Genomic DNA, 27,336 nt, shown 5'->3' on the forward strand with positions numbered 1-27,336 from the left:
AAAAGCTGAACTTTTCAGCACTTGTTTCGAAAAGTAACACTTTTCAACATTTTTTTGATTTAAACGATTTATTGACAAAATACAAAAAAATTTGACTTAAAATTTCACTCAATGGGTGTTTTTCGGAATTGCAAAGCCGTGCTATAATACTATGGCTTAAGTTATCAATTTTGCATCAGGTAAAAATAATAATACTAAAAAAATCGCTTTATCATTTACACGAATGAACCAAGCCTGAAATCGTTAACATAAAAAAAATCGTTCTCAATAAAACCAGACATAAAAAAAACTACCCCAAAATCATTTATTATTACAACTAATAATAAAATGCTTGATTTCACCCAACTTGCAAATTTTATTTAAGCGTGTACTCAACATCCATCACACCAAATTGCAGTAACTTTTCAACAAGAAAGAGAAGAGAGAGCTTGCAGAAAAGTACGGGAACGGTTTTGTTGCAACTTCTACCTCTCTCACTGCAGAAGTTCTGCCTGAGAGAAAAGATACTTTTGTTGCAGAAAACTACGGGAACGCTCTGCTGCCGTTTTTGTGCAGAATTGCAGAATTCTGCAGTACGGAAATAGACCTATTGTTTACAGCGATAAAGCTTATTTTTCTGAGTACAATGACCCTTTGTACGACCACAAAGAGTTTAAAATGGATTTTTAAATCAATTTTGAAAAATTAACCTCGCGGTCCTTCTTGACAGAAAAGCTCCTACTTGACAGCTCGTTCCAAGGCGACCATAGTTGATCCATCGAAAAAATGTTGTCTAGTCAATATTTTTTTTTTTTTTTTTTGCATTAAAATGAAAAAAAGTGATCAGAAATGGTTTTTGATCGTATTTTTAACCGTTGTAGATAAAAATTGACATAAGGCTTTAGTACCCAATTCAAGTATGATTACACGAAAGTGTGTAAAAAATCTAAATTTGTGCGTTACGTAATAAAATAACGCTCCCCAATCTGCAAGAAAACTGCAGCAAAAGTATCAGCCTCGCGTCAAACGTTCAACTGTCATTTGCTTTTTTTTCGCACTTCTCCGTGTTCGTTTGTTCGGCAGCTTTTTTTCTTCTCTCGTGCGCTTGCATGCATTTGATGCTCGGTTGGCGCTGGTGACTTTTTTTATCACGCAACAAGAGAAGAAGCCGTGTGTGAGTCAAAAAGGCAGCAGCAAACGACAAGTCGCAATTTTCTGCTCATCGCCGCGCGCGTCACGTCAGTTCACGCTCACCACACATTTTCGCTGTTCGAAGTTTGGCTGCGACACACGGGTAAGTCTCGGCGGAAAAGTTCACGCTCTTTCTCCTCCCGATGGTAGAGTAGAGTGGCCGGCAAGTCCTAAAAATATCCCCCGATTTTCTCAAGTGGAAATTCCCAGCCCCCGGCAGTGTGTCGTTTTCCGTCGCCGTGAATCGATCAATAATTTGGGCCGACTTTTGTCTCCCTTCTTTTTTGTTGTACAGAATCGTGCGTGACCTGACCACAACCAGTTGAAAATGGCCAACAAAATTGACGAGGTGCGGACATCCATCGAGACGTCCCTCAAGGACGAATCCAAACCGTGGACCAAAATTTTCAACTTGGCCGAGGTGAAAACCGGCGTGCCGAGGCTCTACATTTTCCTTGGTAAGTGAAAAATGGGGGGTTTGACACTTCTGATGAGGCCTTTAAACGATAAACAATAGAAAGGCAGCACAATAAAATGACAACATTGTGCAATCATTTAGGATTTTGAGGTTAACCGGAACCATTTCGCCAGTCATTGGGGACATGGCGCACCTTTGCCCTTTGCTGTTGCATCAGGTGAAAAAGCTGCAAATCTCTTTAGTCACTGATTTTCGTTTGCAATTCGCAATCTTTCAGACATTGTGCAATGTGATATCTTCGAAATTGTTCTGTTCAGTGTTACAAGCTGGTGTTTCCCCCCGAAAGAGCTATAATCCGCGAATCTAAAAGCCACCAAAATCACTTAAGTCGCGTATCGCACACGTGCCTGGTTGATTCAGCTAGCTTTCAATACTTACTCATACTGTTCCATGTGTTTCTACGGTGCACAATCGTGATGTGGCCTCGGTCGATTGATAGCGGTGCAGAAAATTGCATTCTGGATGACGATGTTAAAAATGAAATCTTAAAAATTAACACTTGAAACAAACACGACGTGTTTTGTGACAAGGAGAGTGTAAACGCACGTTATTGCTGAAATTTCTTAACTAAAACCGTCAGTGGGTGTAATTTTGGTGCAAAAAAACTTTATGCATCTCGTGATTTTAAATTAACCCTCTGGAGCCCAAATTTTGTCCGTGTTCGGAAGGTAAACAACCAATGCGCAATGTGTTTCCTATGTACATAGGACCTTTTGAAAAAGTAAGCGAGAATGATCTACACTGCATTGGTTGTTTTGGAAAAGTGATCGCTTTGGTTTTTAACCTTACTCACCTAAATGAGGAAAGGCTATAAAATCACTCGAAAAATGAAATCCTTAATTTAACCTCCTCGCCTCGACCTCGATGTCTGTGTGTGGTGGGATGTTTTGCATTCTAGGTACATTAAAAGCGAGTCCACGAGCAAAGCATGGCCATGTCGCATCGACCTCACCAATCTGCCTGAAATTTTCAGGGGTTGTTGTTTGTACATATAAAACTAGCATCTGGGCCAAATATGAGCACTCTAGGCAACGGGAACGTCTGTAAGTTTAAGCAAAATTAAATCAAATTTCAATATCCTAAATGCATCTGAAAGGGCTTGAAAATGCAACAAAATGAGGGGTGAAACATCTTAATTGGGTAAATCTAAAGGGAGTTGTTGACATTTTAGTGAAAAAACAGCACAATTTTCAAACTCAAATAAAAAAGTGTTCCATCCAGTCCAGATATCAACTCGATTGGACCTGGAGCTTAAGGCCGTTAAACACATAACATAAACACTTTATCTTTTAGTGAATTTTCAGGTTGTAAATTTCACAATAGAAACATGTATAAAAATGATTATTAACATTAATTTTATTCCTTTAAAAATCAATGTTAAAAAAATCTTCAATTCACATTTATTGAAAATCAAGATCGTTTCCAAGAATACTAAATGTCACCAGAAAAAAGCAGCTTCTTAATTTTTTTAAAGGGTTAAAATTAATTCACCCCTTAGCGACCATCCATAAATCGCGTGGACACTTGGGGGGGGGGGGGGGGGGGAACTTCCTGTCGGTGTTAGGGAAACGCTAATTTTGCTTCTCGGTATTATGAAAACATTTAAGACAATTTTCCCAATGTTGAAATTTTATCAGAAAATTGCTGAATTTTTTTTTGCGAAAATTGTGCCATTTAATTTGTCTAAGCGTCTAAAATCTGCTTTCTGCTTTTTGACCAGCTGTTTCCTTGCATCGCTGTAGAAGCCCAAAAAACTAAATAAAAGTCCCTATATTGGGTCTATACAGGTTTTTAAGCGAAGATGGCGTTCGAATGGAGAAGGTCCGAAATGTCCAAATCGCGCAGTAGCACCACATTAGAAAAAAAAAATGTGGCTGTCATGCCATGGCACACTTTTTTCGTAATGTTGGTACCACTGCGTGATTTTGACATTTCGGGCGTTCACCTTTCGAACGCCATCTTCGCTTAAAAACCTGGATTGCTCTTACGGTCCGAACTTCAATGTGCCTATTTTCGGCCTACCTTCCGATTGCTGTTATTTGCGACGATTTGGTTGTTGCCTCGTCGTCGCTTGCTGCCGAATTTGTACAAATTCGACTCCTTTTGGGCAGCTCCGATTCTTCGTCGAATGGTCGCCACCACAGTTGAAGCATTCCGCTTCGATGTTTTCGTTGATTATTACCATTACCATGTGAGCAGTTCTCTAGGATTTCGGTCATTAGATTTTTTTTTTGTATTTTTCAATCCGACTGAAACTTTTTTGGTGCCTTCGGTATGCCCAAAGAAGCCATTTTGCATCATTAATTTGTCCATATAATTTTCCATCCAAATTTGGCAGCTGTCCATACAAAAATGGTGTATGAAAATTCAAAAATCTGTATCTTTTGAAGGAATTTTTTGATCGATTTTGTGTCTTCGGCAAAGTTGTAGGTAGGTTAATGCTGAGATATTGCGATGCAAAGGTTTAAAAACAGGAAAATTGATGTTTTTTAAGTCTCACCCAAACAGCCCACTATTTTTTAATGTCGATATCTCAGCAACTAATGGTCCGATTTTCATTGTTAAAATATGAAACATTTGTAAAATTTACCGATCTTTTCGAAAACAATATTTTCAAAAATTTTAAACCAAGACTAACATTTTAAAAGGGCGGAATATTGAATGTTTGGCCCTTTTGAAATGTTAGTCCTGACAATATTTTCAAAAAATTTAAACCAAGACTAACATTTTAAAAGGGCGTAATATTGAATGTTTGGCCCTTTTGAAATGTTAGTCTTGATTTGAAAATTTTGAAAATATTGTTTTCGAAAAGATCGGAAAATTTCACAAATCGACGGTAACATTTCAAAAGGCATCATGTACATTTTGACACTTTCTGGGTTATTGCATATTCTGAAAGTACTCCTAATAAGCTACCTCTCCACCAAAAATGAGCAAAAGTTACTTCAGTAAAGTCTGTTTAATCATGATTTTAAATAAAGTTACATAAACAAAATCTCTGCCATCAGCAGTCCCTGTTTATATAGCCCTGTCAAACTGTCAAACAAAAGACTACATAAACCTCGTGACGAAAAAAAAGCATCATGAACAAAGCGCCATGTACATTCGGCGAAGAAAAACGAATCATAACAAAGCGCCCCCCTCAATGACAGCAGGGTGATATCGACGTTGGTGATTTCAAAAGGAGTTATGTTTGTTTTACTCAAATAAAATTACGGAAATGATGTTTTATAGAATTTGGATGATCAAGTATCAATAAAAGCAACGTTTTCCATCGTTTGTTATTATTAGAACATCTTATTTTGCTTTTATATTAAAATGGGAATTGAAAATGGATGCTCAACATTCAAATGCGTTTTTCTCAAAACGCATGGTTTGTACATGATGCTTTTTGAAATGTTGGCGTCGAAATGTTTCATATTTTAACATTGTAAATCGGACCATTAGCTGCTGAGATATCGACATTGAAAAATGGTGGGCTGTTTGGGTGAGACTTAGAAAACATCAATTTTCCTGGTTTTAAACCTTTGCATTGCAATATCTCAGCAACTAAAGGTCGTATGAACAAAGTCCGAAAAAGCAAAATGTAGAGAATTTTCTCAGCTTTTCAAAAATATTTTTTTCAAAAGTGGGCAAACATGTGCACTAATTTTAAAAAAACAAAAAACTGCGACTATTTTCAAAAAGTCACCTAAATATGGATTTAACTTGAAAACGGTGCATTTTATCAAAATTTCACTTAAGTACTTTTTGATTGCCAATTTGATTTTACATCGAAAAATGAAGTTGAACAAATTTTGCAACCAAAATTTCGATTTTTTGAAAAAATCAGTATTGATTAAAAAATTATAACTCGGTCAATGATTTTTTGCACAACCTGGAACTTTCTGAAAAGTTGGCATTTTATGTCCTCTAAAACATATCAAAAAATAAAAATAGTGTTTTTTTTTTTCAAATCAAGTTTTAGCAGGGTGGCCACCAGATTTGGATTTTCAATTTCCCGGTTTTTTCCCGGTTTTCTCCCGAGGCCAGAAGGAATTTTTCCATATAGTTTTAAATCAAATTACATTTTTTTTATAGACTGACGTTAGTATTAAAATACTTTTTGAACGCATACACAACGTATACATTTGGTTCAATATTTTTATTTCTCAAGAAAGCTTTCAAATTGAGTACCAAAAGTAAGAAGCCGTTTTTAACAGTTTTTAGTCCAAATCCTTAATTTCCATAATGCTTGTGATTTTTCATCTCCATGCTCCACAATTTTTCTTAACTTAAAAGCAATAAAAAATCGGTTTGTATTAAATTTAAAAAATACATAAAGTAATACTGGAAAGCAAGAAAAAGCATTTACAATGTTGAGTATGAGTATGGGTAGAAAAGACAACAACATTTATGCAAATACTCTTCAGTTTTCTTTGAAAAAGCTTTTGGAAATTCAAGAAGAACGATTCTTCCAGAGAAAAAGTGCCATATATTTAAACAATCGGTAACTTAAAACATTTTTTGCTGATCGATTTAGTATCTTCGGCAAGGATTTAGGTATTGATGAGATGATTTCTAGAAAAAATGTAACTGTCCAAAAAAACCCCTCTGAGTGGGCCTGTACTTCAACCCCTCATCACGACACCCAGATCGCGCAAAAATAAACATAATTCTCGATTCATCCTTTGTATGAGCCGTGCCAAATTTATTGAAAAAAAGAAAAAATAAACATGTTTGGATGTTTTTAAATGTTTTTAATAAAACAGAATGGTAAAAAATCTATTGACCGTGCTGCGATTTTCTGAATAACACAATCGAAACAGTCAAAATCCAGTTAATCTTTTTTTTACGGAATTTTCAGATGAGAATTAAATAAAACCCAACAAAAACTAAATTTTTGTGTTTGAATAAAAATTAAAGGTGGTATTTAAATGACTATCATAAAGTTGAACTCTGAAAATATTGTAATTTTAAAATATCTGAAAATTTTATTTAAAATTTAAATTACAATTTTAAAATCAATTTAAAAAAATATATTTTTCAAATGTTCTGAATCTGAACACAATTTGATAGGCATTTAACTGTTGAAAGATTTCCAAAAAACTATATAAAAATATCTTAAATACCAAATATTTCCGACATTTTAAAATGAAACAAAAGTACTCAAATCTGATTTTTAAAAACACAAGCACAAAGTTTCATAGCAATTTGTCCTTTATAATTTGTTTGACTGAGAAAGCCAAAAATCATCTTTTAAAATACTACTGAAAACAGTTTTTTGAAATTCCACCGAATGGTTAACAGTAAAAAGACAGTAAAAAGGTTTGAACAATAAAAAACAATTCGTTTTTTTTTATTTTCTTACTTTTAACATCAAATTCGAGTTCATTTTAGTCACTGTTGAGTGGTTGATTGCCTATTAAATTTAAAAATGCATTTTTTAATATTTCATTTCAGCCATTTTGTCCGCCATCTTGGATTTCATAATTCTAAATCATTTTAAAATAGTTTAGGCTGGTACAAATTTTATTTAAAGTTTTTGTCTCCCCCCTTCAAAATTGGCCCGAAAAATCAGGGGGCAAAATTTTTTTTCAAAAAACTTCAAAATTATAATGAAAATTTAAGTGGAATCAACTGAAATCAATTTTAGATCCATTCACCTGCGTTCAGAATTATTTTTAGCATGTTTGGGTTGATTTAAAAATTATTTGAATTTTTGAAAATTTTCGATGTTTATTATTTTTTTTTCGCTAAAATTTTTGTTTTCGTCAAATTTTACATTATTTGAAAACTAATGATTGCAAAACAACTGAACTAGTGTAAAATGCATTTTAAAACACTTTTTCCATGCAAATGTTGAAACTGTGGCTTTTTATTTCAATATTTATATTTTTTTATTTTTTTCCGAGGCCTTCGGATAATCGAGTCTGAACTGTATTCTTATTTTTAACGGCGCACATCAAGCTAAGCTTTTTGCACCACGATTTTCGGTACGCAAATTTTAGTATCTTCGAATTTATGGGAACTACAAAAAAAAAATAAAGCAGATTTTGACTCTTGTTACAATCATATTGTTGAAGGGTTAAATCCGTACGTTTGACAATTTTGGAATAAAAAGACAACAACTTCCTTGGCTGCTGTGTACACCCTAGTTGATATTGAAATACATAATAAAAAAAATTGTTTATTGTGCTTATGAAATTCAATACTTATTGAAATAAGACTTCAAAAATCATAGCGCTGAGTAAATTTTCTATTGAACCGCGAACTTGATCGGAAAAATTGCAGCTTATCAAACATTTGTTTTTTAAACCGGGTCCGGTGGTGTAGTGGTAATCGTAGTTGCTTCTCCCCCCTCGCCAAAGAAATATATCATGGAATACTCAACAGAAAAAAAAGAAAAAAAACAACCAAAGCCTAGTAGCTTGAGTCTATTACACAAATTCAAACATTATTTTCCCGAATTCTTCATTTAGAATAACTAGAATAATATTCTAATAGAGAAAAGTATACGTTGAAGTCATTTAAGAGGAATTTGTCGAATTTTAACTAAACTTAAAATATTTTCCCGGTTTGTCAGTCGAATTCCCGAGTTTTTCCCGGTTTTCTCCCGGTGGAATAAATTCCCGGGTTTTTCCCGGTTTTCCCGGTTTTTTCCCGAGGTGGCCACCCTGAGTTTTAGTGATAAAAAGTTAAATAAAAAAATCACCAATTTTTTTTACCGTGTATTTTTTTTTTACAGTGTAGTCCGTATCCATAACTACAACTTTGCCGAAGACACCAAATCGATCAAAATTAAAATTGAAGAAAAAAGACCGATTTCGTAGAGAATTGCTCATGTCCAAACTCCAAGCAGTTCGATAACATTGCGTCACGTCACGGCGCTTGCCCGAACTGCTTTCAGCTCATACGGCGTTTTCGATCCTTTCTCGAGATGAACCAGGTTCTCGGGTTAGTTTTCAAAAGGCCCCAAGCGCCAGTTGTAAACAATGACGTTTTTCGATCGGTTCTCGGTAAATTTTCAAATTTAAAAATGCTTTCAATTGTTCAGCTGCACGTCCTTTAAGTGCTTTCACTGAAAACCAATAAAAATTTGATCTATTCCAGAGAAACTAACCAGAGAGTTGATGAAGATGGCGGCCAATATGATGGGGCAGTATTAAAAAAAATGCATATGGTTTTGCAACAGGCAATCATGGCTCAGCCTTAGTTCCTTGAAATGTGAACCATTGAGCAGATTTCTTCAAACATACAAATAAATACAGATTATAAATATATCGATACTGAGGATTCCTGGAATTTTTTCAAAGTCCAGGTTGATAACAACCTTCAGCGGTATAAAATTTGGCTCGATATTAGAAAAAACTTTGGAGTCTTATTTCGCTTCTTTGAGTAACGGTTCGTTCGTGTAGTGCTACGTAAATTTTTAATTTGGTTCAAGCCTTGAAATGTATTACGGCAGTGCATTGTGTAAGTTTGTACATTTACATTAACTAACCCTTTTATGTTTAATTGATCAGACCCTGTATCAAGCAAAAAATAAATGTACCAACTAGCGTACAATTCTGAAAGTCTTAAATAAGTATAATTTTAATTGATCGAATCAGATATTTAACATCTACAGCATTGGTTTATTGTGAATCACAAATAAATCCGATACGAGACGCCCGGCCGGTCATCTTCTCCCATTCATTCATTCGCAAGCGTGTGTGACATTGAAACCTTCGTTGTTACATAAGACCGAGAGTGATACTCGCATCAGCGATCGAACAGAAAGTGAGTGTAAGTCAACACTCTTAGTCTACAAAACTTGAGCAAAATCGTTGACGCGTTGAATCACGTCGGCACACTACAGATGGGCTTGCGAGGGGTGGAAGAATTATTTTTGCGCTGATTAGTCACTCGACTTTTTCGCAACGTGGGAAAGGTGGCTTCCAAGAAGAAGGTTGATAATGGTGACGAAAGTTGCTAGCTAATCTCAAAAGTAAATTAATTTTAACAAATAGACATAGGACACGGTGTAATCAATAAAAATTTGACGCTTATTGATCATATCAGCAGTTATATTAATCAAATTAAAATGTAGCCAATCGATTTAAATAACAGTGCATCAATCCATATTTAACATCACATAAACAATCAAATCGACAAATTTTGAGCTGCTGACTTCAGCTCCCATTGCACTTCTTGAGATCAATCTCAATAACTGCGTTACTTGGTGTAATTGCCCTCCCTTGAAAAGGGCACATCATTATCATTCCGGTTTTGCTGCAATTACTACATACTTTACTATACTTCGTATACCGGAGGAATAAAGAATGTTTTTCATTCGAAATGCTTCGATATCGGCAATAAGTGTTGGTGATAGAGCCCAACAGTGTAAATTCCACTCAAACACACACCGCGAGTGCCCTCTAGTGATCCGAATCGAGAGAGTGAAAGAGAGTCACGTCGACACGCAGGTGATAGCGCAGCCCGATATGCCAATTTTTTTCGGGGGGGAGCCTCACTCTCAGCTGGCTCAGTTTCGTTGGCACTTTGTCCACGGTGCTCTTTCAAGTACGTTTCTTCAAGTGTTATGCGCAACGCGGCAGAACCACCGACCACGAAGAAGACTCAGCTTAACTTTCGCTTTTAATTAAGTGGAAAAGCTTTCGTTTTTCCGTTCGTTTCTCGTCAAATTTTCCCACCGAAAGTGTATTCTATCTTTAAGTGGCGTGTCAACGTTTGATGGCTTAACTGTTGTGAACATGTGTGCGAAATCAGTTTTCCGTAACCGTACACGTGTTAAAATTGCATTTGCTACGCGTAGCTAAGAGGCACAGCTGCTGCTGGTCAACAACCACGTTTCGTTATCTCGCTCTGGGTCAGTCCGCCTTTGCTTCAGCTAGCTTCAGCTGAACGGAACAGGCGGTGTGCTGTGATTGGAGGAAATCAGTGCAACATGAATGATTTGTAACGTTCACTGAGTTGGGAACCTGGAAAGTACAAGCAAGTTTGAAATTTACAATGACTGAGCTGGAGTTTTAAACGTTGGTTTCATCAAACTTAAGCTGCCTCAGAATGGCTCGAGATTCCCAAAAAAGTGGTTTATGGATGGTCCCTAAATTCAAATTTACATAAAAAATAGGTCAAAAAAATGTATGTATGAAATTTCGACTTTTTCCAAAAATTACTATGTTTTCCAAAATTCATAACTCGGCGGCAGATTTTTTGGCTCGAATGTTGCGGGTTTTTGTCCTCTAAAACATATAAAAAATAATCACGAAAATCAAAAAAATACGGATATTGGAAAGTTGAGTTTATGTATGTTTTGGGTACCTATTTTTTTCTGTATAGTCCTTAACAATACCTACAACTTTGCTGAAGACACCAAATTGATCAGAAAATTCATTGAAAAGTTACAGATTTTTGAATATTTACGTATCATTTTTGTATGGACAGCTGCCAAAATTGTATGGAGACTTGTATGGGTTAACCAATGACACAAAATAGCTTCTTTGGTCATAGGAAAGGCCCCAACAAAGTTTGAGCCAAATAAAAAAAAAATACAAAATATAAAAATGGTCGAAATCGGTCGATTTCGTTGAGCATTGCTCTTTTTTCATTCATGGTGTTGGTATTAAGCTTGTCATTTCAATTTTTATATTTTTTTTTGCGACCCCTCTCGCTTTTGGCCAGAGTCAACGGACATAAACTTCAGAAAATATTTACAACGGTCTTAACTGAAATATTTGGTTTCACGGAAAGAAGGTTTATCGTGAATCTTACTAATTTTCGGTTAAAAACCCTAGAAAAATTGGTTGTTTTTCCAACCACGATTTTTTTTAGCTGGAAATCCTAAAAAAAAATCCTGGATTTGACAGCTGGATCCAGGTCCTAAAAATGATAAATCTAGCTAAATTTTTAGTAAATTTTACTAATTTGCAAGCTGGAAAAATGCTGTCAGTCTCAAAAGCTGTATGTTTTGAGAAGGTCTGTTAGCTATTTTAGCTAGATTTTATGGTATTCTTGCGCGTTTTCTAGTTAGTCCAGCAATTTTTTTTACTGTTTCAACCATTTTCTTTGGAATAATTTTCAAAATTTTCCATTAATGCCACCACAGCGGAAACCTTTTACCCAGCCTCTTGGCTGGTATAGCTAGCTTTTTTGCTGTTTTTGCATGTATTTTGGTTAGTCTTACTAGTTTTTTTAGCAAGATTTCAAAAAAAAAATCATTTTTGCCCAAAAAGCTGCTCGTATTTACCCAGCCTTTTGGCTGGTTTAGCTTGTTGTTTCGTTGTTCTTGCTAGGTTTTTTGGTTAGTTAAGCTAATTTAGCGATTATTCACACTAGTTTTTTAAAAATAATTTTCCAAAAAAAGGCGTTTCTGAGTTTTAAGACTAAATAAGTGCTTTGGCCTAAGTACTATTACACGGTTCAATTGCAATTTACCTCCAATTTTTGCGGTCCAAATTTTCATCCTTTTCTCACGCGCTCAGCTAAACTCTGGTGATCCGACGTACTGCGAAGAGGAGCAGGAACCAGGTTCGTTAAAGATTTGGGCGGATTTGGCGGACGCAGCTCCAGCCCGTAGTGGATTCAGAGGAGGATTTGGTTCTCGCGACGGTGCCGGTGATGGCAAGATCCGAACCCATGGAGGATATGTACCTGATGTACTCGCTCACGATCAAAGAGTTCGAGATCATCGATTTTTCCATGAGTCGCTCGCTTAAGGACGAAGTGCTGAAGATCATGCCCGTCCAGAAGTAGACCCGTGCCGGTCAGCGTACCCCCTTCAAGGCGTTCATCGCCATCGGTGACTCCAACGGCCACATCGGTCTCGGCGTCAAGTGCAGCAAGGAAGTGGCCACCGCCATCCGTGGTGCCATCATCCTGGCCAAGCTGTCGGTCATGCCGGTTCGCCGTGGTTATTGGAGTAACAAGATCGGCAAGCCCCACACCGTGCCCTGCAAGATCTTCGGCAAGTGCGGTCCGCTCCTGGTGCGCCTCATCCCGGCTCGCCGTGGTACCGGCATTGTGTTAGCTCCGGTCCCGAAGAAGCTGCTCCAGATGGCCGCGGTATCAAGGATTGCTACACGCTGACGCGCGGTTCGACGACCAAGCTGGGTAACTTTGCCAAGGCTACCTACACGGCCATCGTCAAGACGTACGCTTTTCTGACGCCCAATCTGTGGAAGGACCTGCCGTTGGCCAAGACGCCGTACCAGGAGTACGTCGACATTCTGGAGAACACCAGCAAGACCGGCCAGCGCATAATTGAGCTGATTACGGCGAATAAAAACAATTCAAGCGACCTTCACGGGTAGTGTTTTGTGGCGAGAACTTCAAAACTTGGCAAATTTGCGCGCGGTTTACTTGGATCGAGCTTGCAGCTGACTGGTTTTGTTTGTTTGTTTATGTTTTGTTTTCACAAAAAAAAATCTGTGAATTGACCGTGTACACGATCAGATTTAACTATTCATTTTGTAAAAATCGAGCAGTTAGGTGTCGAATGGAGCACCGGATTCAAGTGGTACAAATATGAAAGTTCTCCCATTAGGAATAATTGAGTGGAAGTGCTCCATTGTGATGCATATTTTTTATTAATAGGGTCCTAAAGCTCCATGTCAATTTAATGGTAATTCAATTTTGATTTCTTTATTTTTTCATTGCTAAAAAAAATTACAAGAAAACATTTTACATATGGTACCCTCACAAAGAGTTTTTTGTGAAGCAATGCTGCGAAGTATTTCTTTCAAAATTTATTCAAAAATCCACTTAAACCCTATTTGGGCGTACAAAAAACCATTGTACTTAAAAAAGCTTTATCCTTGTTACAATAATATTAGCTATTAATTTATGTTGTTTTACGTTTCAGATATTTGCATCTTTAAAATAAGTAGTCTCTTTAAGCTTTTTTTCAATAACGATATTTAATTCAGTTTTTAATCTACAATAAAACTTTCAATAGTTTTTCTTCCTTATTCCCACCACCACCATCAGGAGGACCAGCTTTAACCTCATTGCTCTCTGAAAAAAAATATGTTTAAGAACATTTAAACAATAAGTGATAGTTTAAATTCTTACTTAACGTAAGCCAACAATGTGTTGAGGCAGGTGTAATTGTGGTCGCTCGACGTGTTTATATTATAACAATATTTTTGGAAAAAGGTCCATGTTGGTTTAGCATCCGGAGTATAAGCTGAATTAAGGACCATCGATAGTTTAATTACTCCGTCGATAGCTTCCAATAATCCGCTTACTGAAAAATATCTACCTTGATCTAAATAGATCAGGTATTGCCTATTAGCGCTGTTTATTAAGATCACATGTGGCTGTAAAGTTAATTTGTGTTCTCTTAATATGTTTCGATATTTATCCAACGCCGATTCCAATTCTGCAATTGTCTGAAATAGAAAAACATAATATAAGTATATAGTTAAAGAATGCCCCCATTAAAGCCTACCATCAACATAGTCGCAAATTTGGGTTGTTCGTACTTATTCTTGAGTTTAATTAATTCGAGCAGTTTGCTTGACGTTTCAAATCAAGTTCCAAAATCACGCTGGTATGTTTACAAATACGTTCTGGCTTTTCGGAAAATTTGCAAACGTTGCTGCATTTGCTGGTAGTTTAAGCAGAACACTCGGGAAAGGTAAACTTTTCGTGTACTCGGTTTTCTCAAATTAATATAAATATTGCTTTTATTTGACAGGGAATTATAATTCATGACACCTTTGCAGAAGATGACCTTGTACTGGGATTAAATCAATTTAAAACAACAAATCATCATCAGGTAAGGTAGTTTGTAAATAATCATTGTGTGATTGATGTTTGTTGGGGTAAGGAATCATTTCTCGAGTTTTTTTTTATGAAATGAGATTCTGGGAACTTGTTAAGGAAGAACCATAGTGATAATTTAAAAAAAAAAATCCAGACTTACTCGTTGATTTTTTGTCGCCCGGGTGGCCGATCCTAGCTCAACATCGTAAAGTGCCCTCGGAGTAGTAAAACTCGCCATACAATGTCACCAGATTGTTAGCCCGATTCCACATGTTTTTGCCAGTTGCCAAACAAACCCATTGTTTTTTCTGAAATTATCAAAATTATGATTAGAATTTTAAAAAACTTTTAACCCTTTTCAACAGTACTTTCTTACAGCCTTCCATGTATTTAAATGGAGCGAAAGAGAACATTATCACGACCTAGAACTGGACACCGTAGAAATGCTGGAACTTTAAGCTCTGCCGGTCGAAAAAGATGCGACGGGTTTCGGTAAACACGTCCAACCGGTAACGCCACTCGGCGTTCCGCGGTCGTCTCTGGACTACGATCACCGTTGAGGTGTTGCTAAGGGCGCCGATAGAGGAAAGCTGGTTGGCCCGAATGGACCATGGATGTTCCGTGCGATCTTTTCGAAGCGTCGTGCGTCGATTCGTTCCCGACAGTTGCAACTTTGGTGGCTGTTAAATTTACTTACATTACAGTCGTAAATGACAACAATCACTGCAAAACACTTTACAGAATCACTTAATTTCACTTCGCGTCACAGCACCTCACAGTTTAATTCTTTTTGCGTTAATTTATAAAACATACAACCACTCAGGATTCAAGGCAAACATGAACTGACAAGCGAATCCGTGAGCTGTCATTTCTACCTAATTTGTCCTTAAAATTTAGATAAAATTTAGCTAAAATAGGAGCTCTTTTAGCAAAAATTTTACTGTCAGTGGAATGCAGGCAGTCAGTTGCTGTCAGCAGAATAGCAATCGGTGTTCCTAAATTTCAACAACAATGGGTCCTGAATTTTTACTAAATAATTAGCTGGTACAACTAAAAAAGTTGTGTTTTAGCCAAAAACGAGCCAGCTAATTGCGATTGTTAAATTCACGATGGAACTCCTTTCCGTGTTGTTCCTAAAATTTAGTCTATAAATTCCAACACCTAAATCCTGAAATTAAGCTTAAATTACTGATATTATTGTTCACGACGAATGCTATGGAAATGCTCGTTAAAACCCATTAAAAACGTTAAAAAATCTGTCAGATTTTTTTTATATTCATCATATTCCAGGTCTTGACTGAGACTTTGATAAAACAAGTTTTAAAAAAATACTGGTTTTAATGTGCAAAATTGATATTATTTTGTTTTTGATTTTCCGTGCATTCTACTCAACTAGTGGGGCAAGAGGAACAATGCATGAAACAACATGTTAATTTGCTAACAATTGAACTGTTATCAATTAGACACATCAGATTAGAATGTATTTGAAACGTTGGATTAAATAATGATAATTTACAAAAAAATTGATCGTTTTTACGAAAAAAAAATTGTTACCTAGATGATAAATAGTTAATTTTCATAATATCACTATATTTTGTATGGACACAAAATTGTTAATCAGTATTGACCGTAAACTGGGGTGACTTTGATAGCCCGGGGTGACTTTGATAGGTTTTTCAAATGCCCGTCAAATTAATATCTAAACATTTTTGAGAATTTTGAGTATGTAAGCATTAAGGGATGGCTTATTATCGAACATATATGCAAAAATGTGACTGTTACATTGGATGTATCAAAATTAGTGGCCAAAACAAATTTCTATCAAAGTCACCCCGGGCTATCAAAGTCACCCCAGTTTACGGTACTTAAAATCCATATGGTACACTTTCCCCACCTGAACAAGATTTTTCAAAAGCTCTCAACAAAAATAACCAAAAGTTAAATCATACTTTATAATAGGTGCAAGTCATTGGTAGGGACACTACTGATCTAGGAAAAATAGCATTTTGATGAAATGAGCCTTAAAACGAACCCTAAGCCTTATTTTGTACTTTCCAAAAAGTTTATAAGAAAACAAAGGATTTGAAAAAAAACAAAAAGATTAAAAAAATACAAAAATTAAAATAACATACTCTCATACTCTCAACATTTGAATGCAAAAAGTGTTTTAAAATGTATTTTACACTAGTTAAGTTGTTTTGCAATCATTAGTCATCAAAAAATTTAAGATTTGACGAAAACAAAAATTTCAACGAAAAAAAACTTTTCAAAAATTCAAAAGATTTTTAAATCCACCCAAACATGCTAAAAATGATTCTGAACGCAAGGGAATTCATTTTAAATTTATTTCAGCTGATTGCACTTAAGGGGTTACATACATGTAAATCGGAAAAATTGTCAGAGGTTGGTTTGAGCACAAACTTAAACTTTTTTTTAAATCTGTTTTCAGGACATTAAAATGTACATTTTCAACTATTAACAAAATACATTTGAAGACATTTGGTTGTATCATTGCCAAGATACAGCTATATGAAGTTAGAATTTTCAAAAAACGGGTGCCACGATATCTCAACACTGCCTTGACCAAATCGGCTCAAAAGTTAGGTGAAGACGCGTTAAACCAGTCCTGTGTGCATGACGAAGGCCGATTTTCAATAAACTTATTTAAAAAAAAGATAAAAATATTTTTTTGTTTTTCATATAAAAAAACGTCACTACGATTTTTGTATTTTAAAAAAAAACAAAATTTCAAAATCGGGCTTCGTCATGCACACGGGATATGTCTTGCGAGTCTTCACCCCAAATTTCAGCTAATTTGGTCTATCCCATCTCAAGATATCGTGGCACCCGTAAATCAACTCGGTGTTTAGAGAAAAACGCTCTCAAAGTTTGACAGTTCGCTTTGCGCATGGAAAAATTTTCAGATTAAATCGTCTGTAACTTACTTTAATGTTAAAATATCTTCATCAAACTTTCAGGAGTGGTTGAAAATCATCTTTTAAGTTGATTCAATAAATTTTCTGTAATATGAAATTTTGTGATTTTCTACATGTATGTAACCCCTTAAATTTCAATTGAAATTTTGAAGTTTTTTGAAAAAAATATTTTTTTGCCCCCTGATTTTTTGGGCCAACTTTGAAGGGGGGAGACAAAAACTTTAAATAAAGTTTGTATCAGCCTTTAAACTTTAAATTGGACCCTTTGGCTGAGCTTTGCAAAGCTCAAAAATAAAATTTTCCTTAAAGTAGCCATTTAGCCTTAATTTTTCAAGATTTATAGAGTTATTTTTTACATTTCCAGAGTTTTTTTTTAGAAAGTCCTATAAACAAATGAAACACAATAGCTTACATTACGTTCAAGCAATTTTATATTTTTTGGCGGAATTTCCAACATGAAACATTGCATTATAATTTTTAAGTTCACATCAGTTTCTGTTGAACCGCAGTTTGTCTGTGCTAAAAACTCCTGAGGGCTGTTCTGTGACAATGTAATCCATTCTATAAAGGTACGGCTATGTTTGTAAAGCTGTATTAGTGAGAGAACGCAAAGAAAAAAAAATTGTCGATTTCAGTCAAAAAAAATAATTTTAGAAACTTTTTCTCTCCGTGCATCGCCAGAGCAGCCAAGTTGTGACGTCATACCGTTTGTTTTGGTTGCGTTTTCAATGCAAATTTTGATTTTTTTAAGTTTTGTGACAAAATGTGGGAAACTGTGCCGCGTGTGATCCTTTTTGCCGAAGCCACTCAATGTAGGAGCTCCAAAATAGCAAAGGTAACGTAATTTTTTTCAGCAATATAAAAAATAAATACAATTATTCCAGTTTGTTCCAGCCGGAGGAATTGCCTGAAATGAACGACGCCTTGGGAGTCCAGGACAGCGAGGATTTTAGCGGGCCATTGTCAGATACTAGTTATCACTCCGATTACGCAGGTGGTCGAGGATCAGGCAGGTGGACTTGTTGCCTTCTAGGCGATCTTAGCATCCCCAAACGGCGGCAACAGTTTTTTGCGATTATTTTTGATTTGGTGACGAAACCTACGAAACGGTCTGTCCCGCCGGTTTGGAACAGCAAAACACGGTGAAGTATCCGGATCTCCTCAAGACGTCAGCTGCGATGCAGAATCTGTGACAAGTGCACAAGATTCCGCAAATAAACCCATCGGAGTCGCTCTTCTCGGGACAATCATAGTGATTGATCGCAGACTTCCAATCAACAATCGAGTGTTGTCAACGCGTTCCAACGGTTCCAACCGAGTCGACCGTGCAGTGACCAAGTGACAAATTCCACTCAGCAGCCACCGGTTCGATAGCGGAAGCGGAGTCTGGCCGTCGAAGATTCCGTCAAGTGCCGTCAAAATGCCGTGAGACAGGCTGTATGGACGGTGGTTCGGTAGTCCCCCGTCTTGGACGATTTGTTTGACAGTGTGTCGGCCGTTGCGAACAAGTTCAGCACCACCAGTCTGGAGCAAAATACGTCCGGTCGGTACAGCTTCCGATGATGATCTACCAGCCGGATATCAGCGATGACCAGATGGAACTGATGGACGGTGAAGGCAGATTCGAGTATCCCGCGCCACCTGCCGCCACCGCCGAATGAATAACGATGGCATGGACACACTTTTGACTGCCTTCGCCACATAGCAATGAACTCTCCAAAAGCAGATTCTTCCGCCACAACCGCTGCTCCAGATCGTTGTCTAGCGTGAATCAAGTTTTGTCTAGATTACATGCTGGAACCATCCCAGCAACTGCTGTCGTCGCACCAACAGCCAGCACTCCTGACGCAGCATGGAGTTCAGCATCAGCAGGTTCAGTTAGGAAAAGCACACGGAACCGTTGAAACTTTTGCAATTCTCAGAAAGTAACGTTGATTGGATTGAATGTGTTTATAAATCTTTGTTTTGAGTGTTGAAATAAATAAAATTAACGGTGTTTTTCTTTAACACCATCTGGAGTAGGTTGAGACTGAAATTCAAAAAAATATAATTGTTTTCAAGCACCCTATAATGAAATTTTTTTATTCATTTTATAGAATTGAATCATAAATTACTGAAGCCATTACGGAAATTCTACATTTTGAGCATAAAAAGGTTTAAAACAGCTGTCATGTGAGTTCCTATTTGCCCCAACTTTTTAAACGGAAAAGTAGACAATAATTACAAAAATCATAAATTAAATCCAATTTTGCCTTAACCTTGCATACCGCCCTGTACTAGCGCAAACGGTATGACGTCATCACAAGCGGCGTCTCGAATGTTGACACTTTTTCGGTTACTAATACTAAACCAAATGGTTTTCAGCCGGACCTTTTAATATACGGACATTGGTTCTGTGACCCAGTTAAGAAGCTAACAAACGTCAAAAAACAATAACAATGCAAAACAAAGCGAGGGGTCAGCGGATGCAAAAAAAATCAACTTTGAATCTATATTTTCAATAAGGTTATCGCCTGTCGTTCAAGATATTTGGCTACAAAAATTTAGCTTTTCCATAAAGTTTTCTCAAGCCTCAAAGAGTTGATTCTAAATTGACCAAAAATCATCGTTTGCCCAAATTCAATTCCCAGCTGTTACCGCGCTAATGAAATATTTTACCCAAAATCCATCACTCCTCGCTCTCATCACCGCAACAATAAACGCGCGTTTACGAGTTACGCCAAGACCCGGCTTTGCCAACCGGGCCGGCCGGTGAGGTAACCAGCCAGCCAGCCAGCAGAGTTCGCGAGCGACAGACCGAGACCAACGACGATGATGACGATGGACAAGGCAAGATAGATGACCACTTGTGCCGCCTTTTACTATTCCCAACCGGTCGGTTGGTGATATCAAGCTGGTTATTATTAGAAAACGGTGGCGGCCTGACGAAAAATTCCTTCCCTCCCCGAAGAATCTGGCGTTCTAAGATGCGAAACTGTGGTTTGGTCCCGGGAACTTTTGCTCCTTTTTTTTTCTTCGCGCTCAAAAGTCTCACCCGAAAGTACCGAGAGGGAAATATATATGTATTTTTTTTATAATGAGCCTTGTATCGTTTTGTCGTTGCCCAAGCGAGTTGTTACCGGCAGTAGATCATATTGTCCGTGGTCCGTGTGGTTCTGTGCGTCCGGAGTCGAACGTGTGGTGTGTGTCCCATTGGGGGAGTTGCGTGGTTCCGGGTAGCAACACGTGTCTCCAGTGTCGTCTCTTCAGCTTATTTATAGCTCCGAGGTGAACACAGTCTTTGGTCTAGGAAGAAGATCCCAGCATGTCGGACGAAAACGTGTCCCAGGACTCCGTCGACGGAGGTGGAGAAAAGAAGAACGACCTGCGAACGCAAGCAACAGTGATTGGTAAATGAGATGGGAGTTGAGGGCACTGGAGTGGGGGTCTAGTTGGGCTTTGTGAACTTTGGAAGAGTACTCTGATCGCTAACTTTGGATTAAACAAAGTTAAACTGGAAGAAAATCATGATTTACGTTATTATTAAAAAAAAACTCGATAAATAATCATTCAACCAAATTATGTTCAACCTCGAATATCATACATAACGCGAATGTTCTCTAGTGCACTACCTCGCAGAAAAAAATATGATAATTCTATTATATAATTTTAATTGCTTTCGTTTTCTATTTATAAATATACATTTTTTAAACGACACCAAATCCACCTGTTGAGGGGTTTCAATGTCATTGGCGATCTTGTCCGCGCACTCTGCACACATAATGTATTTCACATTGTACTTACTTAACTATACAGTACACATTGTAAAACAATGAAATTTCGTTGTTTCAGCAGTCGTTGAACAGTTGCACCGAGCAATCGCTGAGAGAGTAAAATCGAAAGAGAGCAAAACTCTCTTCCGCATAATTGCGGTGAAATGATAAATCAAATCAAAGGCTTGGGGCTTTCACGGGTCAACAAAGCTCGATAGGAAATTTTGCATGGTGTTTTAAATTTTTTAAATGTATCATTTGTGATCTGGTAACCGAAGCATATAAAATTTAGATATAATCCACATAATGATAAAGTAAACAAAACTTATTTGTTGTTGTTTCCATTGTGCTCTGCGTCGCTTGTTTAATTATAAAACTTTTGTCCATTTGATCTAGAGTCTGGACTGATCTCAACAATAACAAACTCACCCGCGAGAATCGTCCGTTTGGCTCAGAGGTTTGACTAGCCCAGAGAACAATATTCAGCTTGTGGAGCATGGTTTTGAACCAAAGTCCCACATTCTGAGGGGGGCATCCATTCCATTCACGAAACATGTTAGCAGAGCCGATTGTGGACAACAGTGCTTACGAAATTTTGACTTTGTTTGTGATTGGTGATAGAACACTCTAATCGTCTTCACCATGACAACCTGATTTTGATATTCTACTTTCGATCCTTTCACATACAAACGAATGAGTGCTACGCAAAGTCACTCACACAGTCATTGACCTCCCTCTAAAAAAATTGCAATCATATGACTTCTGTCACCACGCAGCATACACTAGGAAGAGAGAGACAAAAACGAGAGAAAGAGAAAGAGCACGTTGTCTCGTTCGTGGGGCTGCTTGAGTGGTGCTCATTTTTCGTTCGTTTCGTCTTCGTGTTTACGTTCAACGACCGTCGCCAAGCAATGGCGGTCATGATAGGCGTTGTGTATCAGCGATCAAATATCGTTTTGGGAAATGATCGCTGACAGAAAGTTCTCTCGAATATCGAGCAGTCCTGTTCAGTGATAGATCCCTTTTAAAGCATTGCTCCAGGCCATCTGCTTCCAGGTCCAGGCTGATGTTTACTCCTCGGTGTCCAGCGATAGAATGATTTCCCTGAACTGACCGAAGCGGGTTATATTGGCTTAGAATGGTGACGTATGCCCCGCCCCTTTGCGCCGGTTATCCCATAGAGGAGAAAATCGTGACGTCAGAAATGAACTCAAATCACTCAAAGTTCATTTTGTGAGTGACTTTAACATTTTGGCCTAGTTTGACAGCTACCTCGTTCCCAGGTTTTCTGTGGGTGAGAAAAGGATGCGAATACTTTTTGAAAATCATACCTGTCAAAATTCCTAGCCTCAAAATTTTGTCGCGAGTTGCTTTTCTCCTCTATACCTTTGTTACAACGCTCCTACGCAACATGATTGGTTGCGTTGCATACCACTTCCCAAACACGGACGGGAACTTCAAGTGCCTAAAAGTAAGTTGCAACACGGTAACGCGACATTTTCCAAAAAAAAATAGAATGACACCGCAAATAGAGCTTTAAGAAGTTCTTTGTCAAAAATATGACAATACAAACTTTTTCAGAATTCATAGGCTACTGAATTGGAAAATCAAGTAAGATGGCCATACGCCAACAGGCGCCAACACAACTTTTTCAACTTTATGAATAACTATTTGAATGATTTGCATAAAAACGTTGTATGGACAGATGAAAAATTCGATTTTTCAGCATTTGTCGTATTTATTTAACTCGGCAGTGCCTCGTTGCACTTTGTTGCATAAAGTGCATTCTAGATTGTGTTTAGGTTTCCGATCTTTTTTTTCATGTTTATCACGTCCAGCTCTATCTGTTCGAGAACTTTGGCTTTGTCCACCGCCTGCTCAAACGTCATGTCATCCGAACTATTCATTAATTTTTCCTATGTGTCTTTGGATAGAGGATCTGCTGAAGTTTCCGTAGTATTTTTTTCCGGTTTGGTCATATTTCCCGCACTTTATCCATAACTCGCGTTGGTCACTTAAGATTTACAATGATTTACAACGCTTTGTATACACTATATACCGGATATACAATAGATATCATTATTGCAATTATTATGCAAGTAAATTATACAAAATCAAGAGTAACGTCTTATGACATAATAGAGTTGTCTACCAATTTATCAATACCATTTCAATTATGATGGTTAATATGTATTCACGTTGGAGTATCATTGGCCAGTTTAGGTTAACCTGTAACCAATTCCCGGATACCCAAAGAAAGGCTATTGAAATCCCATCGCCCATCATGTTGCATATCAGCATAGATATACAAGAAAAGACAATCATTTAAAGTTCCCTGGGCCTTGTAAAGTCAAGGGGCATGATTTGATCCTAGTGCATTAGTTAAAATTTGGGTATACATTCTTTTTTATAAGCACTATGGACACCACTTCATGCTACGAGAACTCGCTTTGTCGCAGCCCCAGGGCTTAAGCGTTGACCGATAAGCTGTCTTCGTGAACTAGGTAGTTCTCCGATAGTGAAAATATCACAATTGCACAAGACACCGCTGCTTCTGTGACTTTTTCACTATCACAATGTGGGATTTAGGTGGGACTTTAGAATAGTACAATTTATTTGTTGCTTAGCATTAGCATTTAAAATAAATCTGTATGCTTTCCAAATCTATTTGATCTATTTCTTTTATGTCAAATTGTCCATAGAGTCTCGATCAATCAATAATGTAAAGATATCGGACAAAATTCGTTGATCTGTTGAACTAACGGTTTTCGGATTATGGTTGTATTGACCATTGTTGCGAATCGAGGAACTACGGATCTTTTGACGTAAATGGTCATTTCTTTTTCAACTCGCGATTTCTATCCTATTTGTATATCAGTTCACAAATTTTTATTGTTTTTTGATAGAAGTAGTACTGCAACAGTTAAAGGAACGTTTAGTTTTGAACATTAAGTTTAGAGGATTTTAGATTAAAATTTAGATTTTCAATCCAAAGTAGTTAGCAAATGAATATTTGGACTTAAATGAATAATTGAATAAGTTGGACTTATGAATAACACACAACTGTGCATTTATTCTAGAGTCAGATCCATACAGCGTCAGTGTTTATTTGGTCGAAGTGTACTAATTCATTGGCAGATCTGATTCTAGTTGTAATGTACGACAAGACTACTGACGGACGTGACAGGACGAGGGCCCAGTTTAGAGGTTTCGGCATCAACGTAGTGCGGCTGGACCACCCTCCCAAAAAAAAAAAAAAAGAAAAGACAATCATTTAAAGTTAAAGAGATTGTTTAAAGTTTGGGACCAAGGTCACCACAATACCTAAGATGTGACATTGTTAAGCAAAAGAAAGGTTAAAACATACAAAAAAATAGTTTCAATTCTTTAATAAAAATCGAATTAATGTCCTTCTCTCTCTTTCTTTCTCCTCTCCCAGGTGGTGTTGCCATTGTGGTTCTCTACCTGGCCTTCGGCTATGCCGCGCAGATCCTGTGTAACGCGATCGGCGTCGCCTACCCGGCGTACGTCTCGATGAAGGCGATCGAAACCCGCACCAAGGAGGACGACACCAAGTGGCTCACGTACTGGGTCATCTACGGCGTGCTTTCGGTGTTCGAGCACGTGTCGCTCTTCCTCGTCCAGGCCATCCCCTTCTACTGGCTGCTGAAGGTATGGGAATTCTTGCTGATGCCTTCTGGCTAGATTTTGAATGATTTGTTTGGGTCATTTCAGTGCGTGTTCTTCATCTGGTGCATGGTTCCGATCGAGAACAACGGCGCCAACTTCATGTACCACAGGGTGATCCTGCCGTACTTCAAGAAATACGAAAAGAGTAAGTAATCAAGCCAAATTTGTGCGTGCGCCAAGGGAACGAATCAAGCAATCAAGATCAAGAATTGTTTGGTAAGTTCCTTACATTCAGCTTACATCATAAGAAGTGACCCAAATCAGACACAATTCGTTAAACCTTTAATCATTCCACTAAGGAGCGGATGAACTGCTTGACCAGGCTGCCGGTAAGATCAAGCAGGTGGCCGGTGATGTGATCTCCAAAAAGCTGTCATAAACATCCAACCCTTAAATTAGCTTGTAGCAGCAGCGAATGCGTGTTTATGTGGTAGCGTTAAGATTTTATCCCTAGTTTAGTGAGACATTTTTACCCATAATTTGCTCTTCATTCTTCTTGGTTGAGGGGAGGCCACTTTTGCAAACCCTTGCGCACCAAAACCACGAACCTAGGCATTTTACAATTGTATTCTACAAATTTGGACAATTGCTTATCACTAGTAAAGTATTTAATTCGACCATGTGTGGCAAAATTATTGTAAAGACGACAAGTAGAACAGCTTACCAAAAAAAAAAGAGAAACAATGAAAAAAAATCGATCAGCATGGGAACACTGCAGCAAACAAAAAAGAAATAAACATTGCCTTACTTGTCCACAAATTGTAAAACTCTACTCTCAGCACTCATCACACTGGCCTAGGTAATAAACGAGGGTGAAACAGAAACAAAAATGCCATGTTTTTTTTTCCTTTTTAAAAACTTCAAATCAATGCAAATCAGCAGCAGACAAATCGCGCGACTCACCGCTTCATTTGGGCGTGTGAAAAGAAAAAAAGACACTCGAAAAGTATGGTTTATATTTTAAACACAAACAAACAAAAAATCTGTATGTAATAAACAAAAAAGGAGGAGGTAATCGATGACACACAAACCAGCTTGGTGGTACTTTGTTCGAAAGAAAGCCTTGGGTTATCTAGCCTAACAAATTAGTGAGTATTTTTTTATGAGCAAGGAGGCCATACAGCATCATCTTCAAAAAAAAGCATACAAATTCGCATAAATGTTCCACGTGCAAAAACAGCAAGATCAGAAAAACGCAGTGCAAGTTTGTCCCACACATAAGACTACATTTTAAGTTTTCACGGAAAAAAACTGGCTTTCTTCCTGATTTCTAGAACAAAGTACTGAATGTTTTAGGCTTTTCTGAAAGAGCACACGAGGTTGAACCAAACTCCATGAATTTGGCATCAATAACTCAAAAGTGATGAACATTCATATGGGACATTTATGCGATCAGGGGCAGTGTAACCATAGCCAAGTTTAATAATTCTTACCTTTAGAATACATTTTCAACCCTGTTAAAATATTAAATTTTATTGAATTTAAACAGGAACAGTCTCCACGCACGTCAACGGTCGTACCGCTTGCTTAGGGTGACTCCCAGATTTTTACCTTCCACAAATACCAAACTCCACGCGATGCTTGCGCAGCTCTGATGTTTAAGTTCGACCAAATTTGGCCATATGGTCAATTTGATCGAGTTCCACAATTTGGTTGGGAAAAAAGAAACTGCGGTTATGCTAACTTTTTTCTAAGTACCGTCATCTGGGGCGAATCGGGACTACAGTCTGAGAAAAGCCTTTAAAATCCCTCGAAAAATGAACTTCTTAATTTGACATCACGTTTTGCGGATTTCATAGATTTGGCAACCATCGTGAATGTTGAAAAAGCTATCCAACAAAGTGCACACCTCAAACTACAGCAGAAAAAAAACTATCTTGGGTTCCCATAAGTCTCTATTCAAAATCAGCAAGTTTAGTTAAGTACTTCAAAAGTCATGCTAATAAGAACCATTTTGACTAAATTTCGGAAGATTGTAAAAAGATTGTTGTTTTTTTTTTTTCAAGAAAACCAGTCTTGTTAAACATTTTTAGAAAGGGTTCGAAAAGACCTTTCCAACGCATCGAAATGATTGAAGATATGATAACACTATCAATAGTTATAAGCAAGATTCCCATGCGCCAGTGACAACGCACACCGCGGGTTTGGTTATCTAACTTCGGTACGAGCCCGAACCCATTTGTGTGTTGGTATTTTGGTTCATCGTAGCAGCGCACCAAGACACGCTCGGCTCGTCGGTTCGGTTTCATGTATGGCACTAACCCGTGGTATTGAACCCAATTTGTACCGCCGGCGCGTACCACGGTACGTACCACGGCACGCACCGAGTGAACCACCTTGGCTCATACGCTGGGTTCATGCCACGGTTTAGTGCCAGACACGAAACCGAGCCGACGAGCCGAGCGTGGCTTGGTGCGCTGGTAGGATGAACCAAAATACCATCGGCTCGAGTGAGTCGGGTACATGTGTAAACCGAACAAAGCAGGCTCAAAGCAAACCCGGGATACAAGTGAACCGCGTGTGCCGCACGGTGCAGGGAAGCTTGGTTATAAGTATATGA

At 37.6% G+C, this 27,336-nt stretch overlaps 1 protein-coding gene and 1 pseudogene across 2 annotated transcripts; both read left to right on the plus strand.

Annotated features, from left to right (window-relative positions):
- The first annotated feature begins 1,048 nt into the window (after positions 1-1,048).
- LOC120430387 (receptor expression-enhancing protein 5-like) lies at positions 1,049-25,806 on the plus strand. Of its 2 annotated transcripts, XM_052710943.1 has the most exons (5): positions 1,049-1,273; positions 1,466-1,628; positions 24,526-24,758; positions 24,822-24,921; positions 25,076-25,806. In XM_052710943.1, exons 2-5 carry the CDS (start codon positions 1,499-1,501, stop codon positions 25,153-25,155), a joined length of 543 nt encoding a protein of 180 aa, XP_052566903.1. In that variant the 5' UTR covers positions 1,049-1,273; positions 1,466-1,498; the 3' UTR covers positions 25,156-25,806. The 2 variants fall into 2 exon arrangements, with proteins under 2 accessions (XP_052566903.1, XP_039451426.1); XM_039595492.2 differs by lacking the exons at positions 1,049-1,273; positions 1,466-1,628 and adding an exon at positions 20,428-20,723.
- On the plus strand, positions 12,251-12,942 carry LOC120430386 (40S ribosomal protein S2-like; annotated as a pseudogene).
- Positions 25,807-27,336: the final 1,530 nt, after the last annotated feature.

Source organism: Culex pipiens, chromosome 3, assembly GCF_016801865.2.
Source record: "Culex pipiens pallens isolate TS chromosome 3, TS_CPP_V2, whole genome shotgun sequence".
In the NCBI taxonomy this organism is placed as follows: Eukaryota; Metazoa; Arthropoda; class Insecta; order Diptera; family Culicidae; genus Culex; species Culex pipiens.

Excerpts from the sequence above, each read along its gene's own strand:
- LOC120430387 (XM_052710943.1), top strand. The coding sequence starts at position 1,499 with ATGGCCAACAAAATTGACGAGGTGCGGACATCCATCGAGACGTCCCTC. Across the intron at positions 24,759-24,821 it reads CCTTCTACTGGCTGCTGAAG|TGCGTGTTCTTCATCTGGTG; the intron begins GTATGGGAATTC and ends GGGTCATTTCAG. Across the intron at positions 24,922-25,075 it reads CTTCAAGAAATACGAAAAGA|GAGCGGATGAACTGCTTGAC; the intron begins GTAAGTAATCAA and ends CATTCCACTAAG.